This window comes from Erpetoichthys calabaricus, chromosome 14, assembly GCF_900747795.2.
Source record: "Erpetoichthys calabaricus chromosome 14, fErpCal1.3, whole genome shotgun sequence".
Taxonomy (NCBI): domain Eukaryota; kingdom Metazoa; phylum Chordata; class Cladistia; order Polypteriformes; family Polypteridae; genus Erpetoichthys; species Erpetoichthys calabaricus.
Genome location: NC_041407.2, coordinates 11,729,851 through 11,743,605, shown reverse-complemented (window position 1 = coordinate 11,743,605; position 13,755 = coordinate 11,729,851). Strand labels below are relative to the sequence as shown.

Genomic DNA, 13,755 nt, shown 5'->3' with positions numbered 1-13,755 from the left:
CTCGTGTAGGACAACATGAGTAGAAACAAGGAAAATAAAGATTTAAAATAAAAACACTAACTTATTCGGAGTTAGAATCTAGGCTCGGTCGGCTAAAAGGAAACTTATTAGATAAACCAACCCATCCCGGGGAAACTTCGCAGCACTTGACAGAATGAACAGATGCATCACTAGCATCCTCGCTGTACCATCCCGCATACCCTGCCTTTTTGTTTGTCCCCGCCCCCTATTAAAAACGAATCGCTCTGCGTTATAGGCGGTGCTGGATGACGTCATGGGAAGCCTTCGCCTGATTGGCGAGAGAAGACCGTTTTGTGCTTGGAGTCGCAGTCTTCTGGAGCTGTACGCTACTAGACATCGCCGTTGGTCTGTAGAAGTGGAGCGTAGCAATGGTGGCGTGGCTGGAGGAAAAACCGGTCGTAACTTGCCTAACCTAATCACAGCGAAGGTAAGTAATTAATAAGTGTTAGTGGTGTGCTGTGTGCGGAGAGATGTTGGCACTGTATACTCAAGCGTCGACGTGGTGCTCTCTTTGTGTCCTGCGTTTTAGAGACTGTAGCCGCTATTTTAAAGAATTGTCACATCACGCTTCCTCGGTGCTTCGCTGCTAAATACGACTTGGTTGCTTACTGCAGTCTCCTGCTATTCACCCATCTCATCTCCAGTCCGTCATCGTTCACCTTCTTTTATAAATTCATGTAAATATTTGGAAGGAGGTTTGTTGTTAAAATTAAAGATCAGAACTTGTTTCTCTTTTCATTCTGCATATTTGCTACTCTAAGACGGTAGGTTGGCAACAACACTGCACGCCGCAGTCTTTCACTGTATAAGATAACACCCCGTTTTAAACTTTCTAAAGTTACTTACTGGACTACAGTCGTTCCAAAGAGGGTTCCGATGCTGCCAGTCAGAGAGCGAATTTGTTCTTACGATAGAACCTTTTGTTTAATGTCACTTCTTGATTCCGAGTTCTTTGATTACAAAAAGCGCTCCTCTGGTGTAATCCGGTAACATCATAAACCATTGCCCCCCCTCTAGGACTAAGGTTCCAAAAGCATTATGTTAACACATAAATACCAATTTGGGTATATTATCAGAATCAGAAAACTTTCTTAATCCCGAGGGAAATTGCTTACGTTGAAACTGTACACATAGACAAAGGCACATGTAACACTAAGAGCAAGAATAAATAATAAGCATGCAAAATAAAAAATATAAACATCAAAATAGAGTACAATAAATCATCATTCACTAAGCTCTACATGTGCGTGGTAATGAAATACAATAAATAGTACTATGCATGCAAGTACTGTAGCAGGTGGTATCATCCTGACGAGGGATAAACAGTCTCACCACACATACATTAAGTGAATGTTAGTTTCTTATCTGATCATTATGATAGTAAGACGTTTTTGTGGTGAAGGAGAAACAAACATCTAGCAGTGTCTCTAGGGTGCAGTGTCTCCCTCCCATCTATTATCTCAGTCTCTTCCTCGAGCCATTGCTTTTCTTGCAACAAGAACCTTGATTGGGTACCTGTCTTTTACAACAGGCACCAGCAGTCCCTTCTCCTGGGTGAGTCGTCATATAAACCATCTCATCTCTCTTGTTTTCTGAAACAATTCCTGGTGAGGGTCACAGTGGCTGCAGCTCATGCAGGTCAGCTCAAGGTTCCCTGTCCCCAGTTACAGATCCCAAATATTTCTGGGGAAATCCTAGGCATTCCCAAGCCAGTCAAGAGACAAAAAAAATCCCTCCAACATATCCTGGATCTGCTATAGGATCTTCACCCAGTAGAATATGTTTAGGCAGAGCTGCCCAGGTGTGCATCCTTACAACGTGCTCAGTCCATCTCAACTGGATCTTCTCAACTACAAAGAGGTCTGGAACCCCTACAGATTTTATTTTTTTCTCCAGCTTTCTGGAGTTTTTTTTTTTTTGTTTTTTCTGTCCACCCTGGCCATCGGACCTTACTCCTTTTCTATGTTAACTAATATTGCCTTATTTTAATTTCTTATTTTGTCTTTTATTTTTCTTTTCTTCATTATGTAAAGCACTTTGAGCTACTTTTTGTATGAAAATGTGCTATATAAATAAATGTTGTTGTTGTTCTCAATTCATAGGACCATCATCTCAGCTCTGAAGCTTCCCTGAATCACTGAGCTTCTCACCCCACCCTGTGAAGAAACCTTATTACTGACACTTGTGCTCATGATCTTATTCTTTCAGTTATTGCCCACAGCTAATGACTATAGGTGAGCACAGGGGTATACATAGATGGGTAAACTGGTGGTTTTTTTCCTCAGCTCACTGCTGCAACGGTCTGATACAGTGCCAGACAACAACAACAACAACATTTATTTATATAGCACATTTTCATACAAGGGGCGGCATGGTGGCGCAGTGGGTAGCGCTGCTGCCTCGCAGTTAGGAGACCCGGGTTCAGGTCAGAGTCAATAGCTACCTCTCCATCTTTACTTTTAATCCTAATGCATCTCAAGTTTATTTCTAATAACCTCATTATATCCATTATTGCCAATCACTAAAATTTCTGTTTTCTCTTATTAAGTTTGAGAAAATTACTACTCATCCATTCGGAAACACAAGTGAGACATTGTGTCAGTGAATCAAGAGTGTCAGGGTCGTCAGGTGCTATTGATAAATACAGCTGTGTGTCATTGGCATAGCTGTGGTAAGCTCACGTTATGCTCAGAGATAATCTGACCTAACGGAAACATGTAAATCGAAAAGAGCAGTGGACCCAGAATAGAGCCTTGTGGAACACCATATAGAATATCATGTGTCTTTGAAGTATAATTACCATAACTAGCAAAAAATGTTTTACCTGCCATGTAGGATTCAAACCAATGTAAGACACTACCAGAGAGGCCCACCCCTTGACTAAGGCGATTTCTAAGAGAACAGCTGCCGCCACTCCAATCCACTTGTTGCTCAAGTGTGTACTGAAGGTCACAGTCAGATGAGGCAAAGAGGACATCATCATTTGCACAATGCAAGGATGCTACCCACCAGCCTCCCTAACTGGATGGTTTCAAATTCTCGGCTGTGTCTTGATATCCTGTCGATGAAAACCACAAACAGGAGTGGTAACACGAGACAGCCATGACAGAGCCCAACACTCTGTATGAACAAATTCGACTTAATGCCGAGTATTCAGACCCAGATCTCACTGTATTCATACAGGGAATTAACAACTTACAAGCGTCGCCATGTTGTCCTATATTTCCACAACATATTAGTTGAGAGACACGGTCATATGCCTTTTCCAACTCTATTAGAACAATTATAGACTGCGTTATCATACTCACCCTTCAGCAGCTGTGCCAGGGAGAAGAACTGGTCTACTGTTCCACTACATAAACCATTTTCTGTGATTTTGGGACATTGGAGAAAAACACATACAGAGATGGTGAGAAGATGCAAATTCAAAATGGGCAGTGGCCAGGTTTGGATTCCAATCAAGGACCCTTAAACTGTGTTGCAGCATCGTTAACTGCTGTGGCACTATCTCTGTACTTTGCAAGGATTATATTTTTAACTCTTGGCTACATCTCCAGCTTAAAGTTAGTAGGCCTTGGCAAAGAGTGGAGTTGTAGCCCATATCCTGTTACTTCAAAGACTTTCCTAGAAGTACTGCTAGGGGTAGGCTAGTGAAACTCATTGAGTTATAGGCCACACATATAGAAAACTGTGGTAACGTTGTTACATCGGAGTCAAGGTTTTCATTCAACAACAATAATTTGCACTATTTTTCGTCTGTCAGAGTCAGCTTGAAATTGTATCCTCTTTGCCTTATTTGGAATTGTATTATGCACCTAAGTGGGGGCCTGCACATGAAGAAAGGGTATAAAGCCTTGGTACATTGCCCGGCACACCTTTGAAGCCAACGAATAGATGGGAGATAACATCATCCGATCTGGGAAATCCTTCCAATGCAGCGATGAAAATGGCAGACTCTACACATCGGGCCCCCACTCCCGAACTGGGTTCTTGTCATGGCTTCCTCCATCTGTTATGCTTCGTAAGCCGTCATGAAAGAAAGCTAAGTTATTTCTCCTATGTGATTTCTTACCGTCGTATCACTAAGGGAGGGATATCACTTTTTAATATCATATGTACGAGGGGGGACCCAAAAATAACCGGAATTTTGTTGTTGTTAGGTTGATACTTGTAGTACGTGGTTGGGCTGCTAGGGCGATCTAGTTACACTCCTCACAAGTCAGTCTGCCAAGTACTATCAGTCTGGAAGGTTGTGCTTGTGTTCAGTGAATTTTTTTGTAAAAGTAGGTTGCGCAACAGTGTGAGAAGGAAACGCCCTGATTTGTGGGAGTTGGGCGATTGGTTCTTTCATCATGACAACGTTCCATCTCACACTGCTCTCAGCATTTGCCAATTTTTGGTAAGAAACGGTATGACAACCCTGAACCACCCACCCTACTCACCGGATTTAGCTCCGTGTGATTTCTTTTTGTTCCCTCGGATGAAAAAGGACTTGAAAGGAAGGCGTTTTGCTGACGTCGAAGAGGTAAAACAAGAAACGACCAGAGCATTAATGGGCATTACTTCAGACGAATTTAAAAAATGTTTCGAACAATGGAACAAACAGATAAGTGTATTTCCGCCAATGGAGAGTACTTTGAAGGAGACTAATTGTAGTTTGTACAGAAAATTAAATTAAACACGTTTTAAAAATATTTCCGGTTATTTTTGGGTCCCCCCTCGTATGTAGATTTGGCTTATGTAACACGCCGCAATTACAAAAGAACTCATTCCAACAAGGGAGCTAACGCTTCCTGCTGGATACAACCCCACTTCCAAGTTTGTCTCTCCAGGACACTAAGGTAACATTGTGGAAGCCTTTGTGACCAATTACTGGAATTTCTTCTTTCTGCTCTAATGCATGCCAACCTGGAACATGTTCCCGGCGTCTCTCCATTACTTATGGTGCGGAATCTCACTTTCCTAGCCTTACATCTCTCTGCCTAAGCATTAAGGCTTGCAGCCGTACCACAAGGTTTGGATGCCAAGGCAAAATGTAATGTAAATCCTGGGCGCTGCGTATGATGAATTTGCACATTCTTTCAACATCTGCGTGGGTTTCTGCTTGGTACTCCTACATTCCAAAGGCAAGCGTGTTAAATTGATAAGTGTGAATTGGCCTGATGTGAGTGAGGTTGGTTGTCCCTGATATGTGTGGGTGTGTCCCTGGCATGGTTCCCAATGTAGTGTTGACATTTGCTTTGTAACCAGTGCTATTGGGATAGGCTCCAGGACATTTGACCTTGAGCTGGTTTAAACAGGTTTGATAATAGACTCATGGATAGGACAGTATGTAGGAGTGCCTTGTGTCTTAATAATACATACTTGATTTATTTAAAACAGAACATTTCAAATTGTTGGCCTTTTTTTCTTTTTGATAATATCCTCCTATCCATTTCTGGTCATACTTTTTTTTTTTATAGTATAGGGAGGAACAAACATATGCAGACTCTAAACTGGAATACCCTCATCCAGAAAGAAAATCCTCACCCTGTGAGGTGCCCTTTAGCATTAAAGATGAATCCTTTTTATGTAGTGCTCTTTTGCATTATAAGGTATAGTAAATGATACATACTGTATATAATAAGTGTCAAAACTCTGGGCCGTCAGGGCCACGGCAGCTCCAGGTTTTAATTTAAACAGTCCTTTTGCTGACTGTTACTTTAAAGTTATGGATGCTGACTTAGACCACAATATTCAATTTTTCTTTCAGTTTGCTTCACAAATTTGTCTTATAGCATGACTGCTTACTAAACCTTTAATTTTGTTACTTCCTTATAAATTTTTTTTATATAGACCATTAGCATTTAACAGTTAAAAGTGTGTCTATAATCCAGTTATTTGCATTCCACTTTGCAAAATATTTGCGCTTTCGCCTGATCTTCAAGATGAATTCCCATTTTATGGAAAGTGTAGACATATACAGTATCAGGTTCGTAACAAAGCAAGGTGAGTTAAAGGTGACAATTCTATATAAATATTTGAAACTGTGTGCAAGTAAACGGGAGTAAAATGGTTTTTACAGATTAGAGTTCATTCGTTACGTCAAGCTTTTTTGGCTGGCTTATCATTATGATGTCCCAGTATCTAATTCTGCCTGATATTAAAAGCTATTGTGGTGTTTGCTTTGGCTGAGTGACTCAGTATTTTCTTTCTAATACACATGACCCTTTGTGTAAAGAAACACTTCCTGGTTTCTGTCTTTAATGCACTTACAGTAAGTTTCTTACTTTGTTCTCAAGTATGTTTAGAGTTTCATTATTTAGATGTGTGTTGCTTTTGGATGGTGCACACTATGATAGATGTTATGCAATATAAAGGTTACTTAATTGATTGGGAGTACATAACTGAAAAGAGAACTGTCTATTGATAGGTTCATTCATAAAATGTAACATTCTCAATCTTTCTGAATCCAGTCCAGAATCACAAGTGGACAGAGATCATTACAACAGATACTCCATTGCAGGATCTCGTCACATACACAGTTGCACAGTGTGGAAATACTCGTCAATCGGCACACGTTTGGGGATGCGGGAGGAAAATAAGAGTACTGAGAGGAAAACCCAACCAGTACAGGAAGAATGCTGTAACTCTGGGGATTTGGGGACAGTGACGATCAGTCTGAATTTAAGAACTTTAATTTTGAAATGGGGTTCCCAGTGTTGTAGAAATTCTGAAGATTGGATGCTGTATTTATTAAAATGCAAAAACACTTTTCAGCCAAGATCACTAGTTGATAGTAAATAGTTGAGGCTTGGCTTGGGTTCCGGTCTTTCATTGCAGAATGGATTAGGGGCTTTCTCTTTTCTGTTAATACTAGCTGTCCCCCATGGCTCCACCCGCGTAGTAGTGAAACGGGACAAACTTTAAAAATAACTAAAAAAATGTAATTTGTATTGAGAAGAATTTATATTGATAGCTTTCTTATCCAAGGGCCTCTTCATATACAGTATTTTCGGTTTCACTATCAGGGGCGAGAATGTTGCTGTGATGTCTTTGCCAAAAATGTAAAAAGTTGGGAAAGTATGTCTGGCCAAGCTTAAGGTAGGTACGCTCCAAAATCAAACATTGGCACCGTATCTGATCGTGTTCAGCTCTGATGGGAGAGCGTACCCCGCGTGGGGAGAAGAGCACATGGCCGTGATATCTCTGGAAATCAGCAGCTACCCTGTAACACACATGAAGCTCTGATCTCTCTCTCTGTCTCTCTCAAAAACGTCAAACGTTACTCCTTAACACTCTCTAGATGATATTGTCCACTAAACAAACAGGTATCGTTAGCTAAGCGGAGGCGAGGTATGCTTGAACACGTGGCGAGATGTAGAGCAACTCGAATAGAGGCTGGTGTGTCGTGAGGAGGGCCCTGCCCGGCTCCCCACTCGTGACGTCACGCTTCCCCCCCTCCTCGGCCTGCAGCTTGTCTCTTGAATTCACACAAATAAATCGCTGCTGGAACCAAACTAGGATACTTTGCACGATGAGAGAAGTCGCAAAATCAACCGGAATATTCAAGCAAATTATAGAAAAAAACTCGATCTAAATCCGTTAAGTAGTTCTCCTGTGAAAAGCGGACAGTCATACGGTCAGACAGGCGTTGGATTTTATATATCTCTCTGTTATAATAAAAAAATCTTGGGTCGAGACGTGATTTTCTCGGAGAGACTTTAACGTTGAGACAAGGAAGTGAGACAAAAGGACAGTTGCTGTACAGGCTTTTAAATGTTCGACGCACAGCGAGACATGCAGATCACGCAGCACGGCAGAAGCAGCAGCAACAAAGCAGCTGATCGAGCATAGAGGAGGTAAAAAATGTATTTGTTTCCCATTGTATCACAGTTTAAGAGGGGGTTTCAGAGGAGCAACTGCATCTCCTTAGCATGCGTTCAGTCCCCCTCTTCGCAATGCGAGAGGCAGAGATGTGAAGTGTCTGGCGCGTAGCGCCCCCCCCGGGGGGGAAGGGGGAATAACTCATTCACTACAGCTTTATTACTGTTAAATATCAAGAAATCAATAATGAATGAAAATGAATAAAATGAAAATAATCTCTTTAAATTGTATATCCGGTTAACCAAACCCGGGGGTGGGCGAGCGAAGTGAGTAGGAGGCGAGCCCCCTAGTGTGTGTGAATATGTATGTGTATATATGTGTATATATTATGTCAGAAAGTCCTTTGTCAGGTTGAATTTGAACCTCTAATGGCAGAATATTAAAAATCACTTGTGGCGCCTTTCCTACATATTTCCGGGTGAAAGTTCAGGCTTCGCACGTCTTTCGTCCCTTTGTTTGCTTGCTGCACGTTGTGGGAATAGTTTGTCCTTTTCTCTTATCACTTGAGCCATGCTGTGCGTCCTTGCGGAAAAGTAAGTTTATCATAGATAATTTGATATAAAGAGGTTCAAATGTTTGTTAAACTTACACGTTCAGAGTGTTAAAATGTGTATTTGTACGTAACGTTGTAACTTAGTGTATGTATTTAATTTGTTTACAGACCACAGCCACAGGAATTAAAGTACTTTCAGACTTCAGATTGTGCTTGCAATTAATCTTTACCTCGATATTGGAAAGGGGAGTTTACAAACAAAGTTGTACCACCGTGGAGTTAATAGCGACACCTCCCGTGACCAGACATCTGATCGTGTCTAAGGTCGTTTGGACTTTATCTCACCCGCATCTATTACACCAGCCTGTTGTACCGAGATCAGTTCTCATTTTTATATATAGATATATATATATATATATTTATAGATATAGATATATATAGATTTGGCAAATGGAGTCTTTTTCATGAAGAAATGAGCTGACAAGCTCTAGCATTTAAATAAAAAAAATGGACACATCTGTCTTATAGTCAGATTTTCATGCTTTAGTTATTGTTAAACAGTTTTTATTGATTCATTCTTTACACTGAAGACACTTAGAAGTGCCTCCTGTAGGAGTCTCTTGGGTTTTTCACCAGAAATGACACCAAGGTCTGCTATAGATTTATTAGTTGGGGGGAAATGTAACTGAAAAATGTAATGTACTAAGTGAAAACTCTCTTTTGGCATTGGAACCCCTGCAGATTTTGTTTTTTTGTTTTTTTTCTCCACCTTAACTGGAGTTTTTTTTTTTGTACTCCTGGCCATCCATCCTTACTATTTTCTTTGTTACATACTATATACTATTATTTTGTTTTATATATTCCTTTTTATTTCATCTTGTAAAGCACTTTAATCTACATTGTTTTGTATAAAAATGTGCTATATAAATAAATTGTGTTGGTGTTGTTGCTTTGATGAACGGTACAGGGAATAATCTGTTCGAAATGTTAACTGTGCTTGTTATGTTTTAAGGAAAAGGAGAGATGACACCAAGGGAAGTAAAGGACCCAGTGATGACTCAGAAGGAATCCGTCCCAGAATGTTGCTGCGAGGACCTACAATGTCAGGGGCGTTGTGTCCCAGATTCATTGTCAGACAGCGTGAACTTGAAAGTGACCAGCGGCAGCACTTTTTCCGAAGAAGAGCCAGTGCCAGCAGAGAAGTTTACGGCCAGACAACCATTGGCTCCTGATGGTGGCTGGGGTTGGGTTGTTGTGCTGGCTACAATTCTTATCTTGGCATTGACTCTGGCTTTCCCTTCTTGTTTGGGGATCTTCTACACTGATCTACAAAACCAGTTTCAAGCCAGCAACAGTGAGACATCATGGGTGCCATCTATTATGACAGCTGTGCTGCATGCAGGAGGTAAGAAGAAAAAAAAATATTTCTCCATGATATGTCAGATCCTATCTAACGAGAAAAAAAATGGAATGATGCTGAATGTCAAGGTTTAGGTAGAATTAGAAAGTAGGTTTTAACGATAAGGTTTTGAAAAAGATTAGAAGACATGCTGATATGTTTTTATTCCGTATTAAAGGTCTACCTAATCATCCATCCAAGTTTGGAAATATCTATAAGCAACAGATGTTAAATGCATGTTGGTCAGTCAAAATGTTTTAAGAAACTCACAATTTGTCTAATGCCAGAGTCCTCACCCGCACAAAGCGTTTTGCTCATGTTGCCCCTGTTCTTTCCCAGCTTCACTGGTTACCACTTCCATCAAGGATTAAATTCAAGATTCTGCTGCTCTCCTTCAAAGCCCTCCATAACCTTTGCCCCCCTCTACCTCACTCAGCTCCTAGCACCTTACACTCCTTGTCACTCTCTCAGTCATCTCTTTACTGTCCCACCCACCAGACTCTCCACCCTGGGAGGCAGGCAGCTCCTTCAGTGCTATGGCCCCTCAACTCTGGAACTCTCTTCCTCAGTCATTCCGAGATTGCTCCTCTTTCTCAACCTTTGAATCTTAACTGAAAACTTTCCTCTTCTACAAACTTTTGTCTTCTGTGTAATTTTTTTTACGACCTTGGGTTTGTGAAAGGCGCTCTATAAGTGCAACTCATTATTATTATTATTATGTCTTTTTCAAATCCCAAGAAATTTCCTTTGTTATTTCTGTTGCGTCCTCAAAGTGTTGCCAGTTAAACATTATTGTGCATACTGTATGCACTCTTGCTGTATCTTTTTATTATTATAAATCATTTCGGTGATTTTACTTTTGTGACAGAAAATTGATTTCAGTATTCACCTATATGACTATTTGTACAGTGTAAGTAGTAAACAAAACATAATTACAATGCAGTGTTCACAATAAATGTTCATTTTGTATTTCACCTTTTATAAGATACTGTTTGTAACAGCAGGATTTGATTACATACTTATTTACATATTCAAAGTTCTAGTACAGTGGTGGTGGCTCTGAGGCTAGGGATCTGCACTGCCAATCGGAAGGTTGCCGGTTCGAATCCCGTAAGTGCCAAAAGGGACTCTGCTCTGTTGGGCCCTTCAGCAAGGCCCTTAACCTGCAATTGCTGAGCGCTTTGAGTAGTGAGAAAAGCGCTATATAAATGCAAATAATTTTTTACAGTAAAACTGCATGGGCTTCAGTAACAATGAGAAGCACCTTACTGTGTGCAGATTCCAGGAAAAAAAACAAAACTCAACCTTAACACAGTTTATTGTTTGCTATTCATTACATGTTCTCCCATTTTGAAAGTGTGTTGCACGTACTAAGGGGGTGATAAGTTCACCTTCTGTTAGCTCCTAACTTATTCCATCTGATGTACTAATGCAGTTTGGGCCATGCTGAGAGGAATCCAGCAGTTTATTATGTTTGTGTTTGTGTTTTCAGAGACTCATAAAGTTTGATTTTACAGTGTGGTCTCCTTCATATTGATAAGAACAGACATGTTTATGGACAGTAAAGTTCAATCTATTTATAAAGTAGACTCCTGGTGTTTAGTGGTGTACTTCTGGAAACTGCTACCTGATCCCAGAAGACATGGGCAGTCTGTGATACTGGATTTACTCGTGTCTGTGCTGGAACAGCCTTGTGACACTGGCCTGTATTTATCAGAATGATCCCATATTCACAATAAAGCCAGTCTTTTCTATATTCAGTACAAGCTCTTGTAGTGCTTATGCAGGTACAGTAGTTAACAAGTGTTGTCTAGTGGGTTATTTAATAGACAGTAAAGCCCAGTTTTGTTGGCCCAGTCCTTTATGCTGGATCACTTTATGAACCTGAGCAATTCACATAACTAACCAGCAGTATAGTTGTGGAGAACAAATTGCATTGGAAAGAAATTTCATTAAATTAAAAAAAAAATTATAGATATGTGCAGGTATTTTATTAACAGTGTGATGCTTCACAAGGATTCATGTTGCTGGCCAGCTCAGATTCTGAAGGAGATTTGTGAAGATTTTGCCTTTCTGTTTATAGTTCAGGTCATGGGACCATTCATTTACTGTACTTTTCAAATGCTGGGAGAGCCAGTATGGAAAATATTGAAAATATAATTAACATTTGTGAAATTTTGCTTTGATCTGGATCTTGCGTTGAATTCATGCAGTGTGATATTTGGAACGTTTTGTAAAACATGACAAATGTTTGCAAAAGCCTAGACAGGGATTTTCCTAAGATGGTGTCCAATTACATTGTTTTGCTTGTGTACAAGTTCAGCTGATTTGTGAAAGAGGATATGTTCTGTCTATACCAATGCTGGATTTTTCTCAGCACACTCGTGCTGGCTGGCTTCTTGTTTTTTTTTTTTTGTTTTTTTTTTAATACTTGTTTGTGGCCTGTTGGTTACGTTGCTTTTAATATAATGTAGATTATAAGAGCTGGCTGAAGTTTCCAGCTTGCTAGGTTTGACTCAGGGTCAGTTCTGCATTTGAGCTCACACTTTTTCTTCCCGTCTGCATGGGTTTTTCTCTGGCACTGTGATCTTTCTCCTACATGTTGTGTCACTCTGACTTGATATTTGAGTGTGAGTACCCTATGAAATTGTATTACCCGGCCCATAATTAGTTTCTGTTTTGCTTACTGGATGGACTCTGGCCATCATGGAAACTGTATTGGACTAAGCAGATTTGAAATTCGATGGATTTTAAAGCCTTGAACTCCTCATAATGTCGAAGCACAAGATGCACTGGATATTCTCACCTTAAAAGAAGGCTCTAGGAGTCAAAAGATAGGCAAACAGAGCAATCAATTTTTATTGCAATAAACAATTGTTTTCCTCTAGGGGGCGCTAGCTCCCTGGTTGGAATAAGTTCTTTTTTAATTGCGGCGTGTTACATAACCTGAAAATATATAGATATAATACTAAAAGGTGATACTCCTCCCTTAGTGATACGGCGGTAAGAAATCACATAGGAGAAATAACTTAGCTTCCTTTAATGACGATTTACACGGCATAACAGACGAGGAAGCCATGACAAGACTTTTCACCGAAGTGGGATCTCGATGTATACAGTCTGCTGTTTTCATCGCTGCACTGGAAGGATTTTCAGGATCGGATGACGTTATCTCCCATCTGTCCGTCGGCTTCAAAGGTGTGCCAGGCAATGTTCCAAGGTTTTATACCCTTTCTTCATGTGCAGGCCCCTACTTTGGTAAATCATGCCATTCCAAACAAGGAAAAGAAGATCCAATGTCATGCTGACTCTGACACACAGAAATAATACAAGGCCCGTTTCGCTGTTGTCCCTTTCTTGTCTTCTAATGCTTGCCTAGCAGTTCTAAATGATGAGCCCCTGTGTGCTAAATCTGGCCTTGTGTTAGCTGTATATGTGAGAAGAAGCAGATTTATGAAATATTTTATTTGTACAGAGCACAGTGACATATTAAATATATAAACTTATTACAACAATAAGGTGGACTCAACCCAATCAAGTTGAGCCCCAAACAAGCCAAAAGTTAACAGTATACAGTTAGGTCCATAAATATTTTGACAGAGACAACTTTTTTCTCATTTTGGTTTTGTACATTACCACAATGAATTTTAAATGAAACAACTCAGATGCAGTTAAAGTGCAGACTTTCAGGTTTAATTCAGTGGGGTGAACAAAACGATTGCATAAAAATGTGACGCAACTAAAGCATTTTTTAACACAATCCCTTCATTTCAGGGGCTCAGAAGTAATTGGACAATTGACTCAAAGGCTATTTCATGGGCAGGTGTTGGCAAGTCCGTCGTTATGTCATTATCAATTAAGCAGAGAAAAGGCCTGGAGTTGATTTGAGATTTTGCTGTGAACAGGCAACATGCTGTCAAAGGAACTCTCCATGCAGGTGAAAGAAGCCATCTTTAAGCTGTGAAAACAGAAAAAA

General features: G+C 40.2%; 1 protein-coding gene across 1 annotated transcript in view; it reads left to right on the top strand.

Annotated features, from left to right (window-relative positions):
* Positions 1-308: 308 nt before the first annotated feature.
* Positions 309-13,755, top strand: part of LOC114665072 (monocarboxylate transporter 6-like) — a 73,404-nt gene continuing 59,957 nt past the window's right edge. The window contains exons 1-2 of the mRNA XM_028819446.2: positions 309-448; positions 9,393-9,785. Of these exons, the coding sequence (XP_028675279.2) occupies positions 9,404-9,785 (382 nt within the window). The 5' untranslated portion in view covers positions 309-448; positions 9,393-9,403. The remainder of the gene's footprint in view (positions 449-9,392; positions 9,786-13,755) is intronic.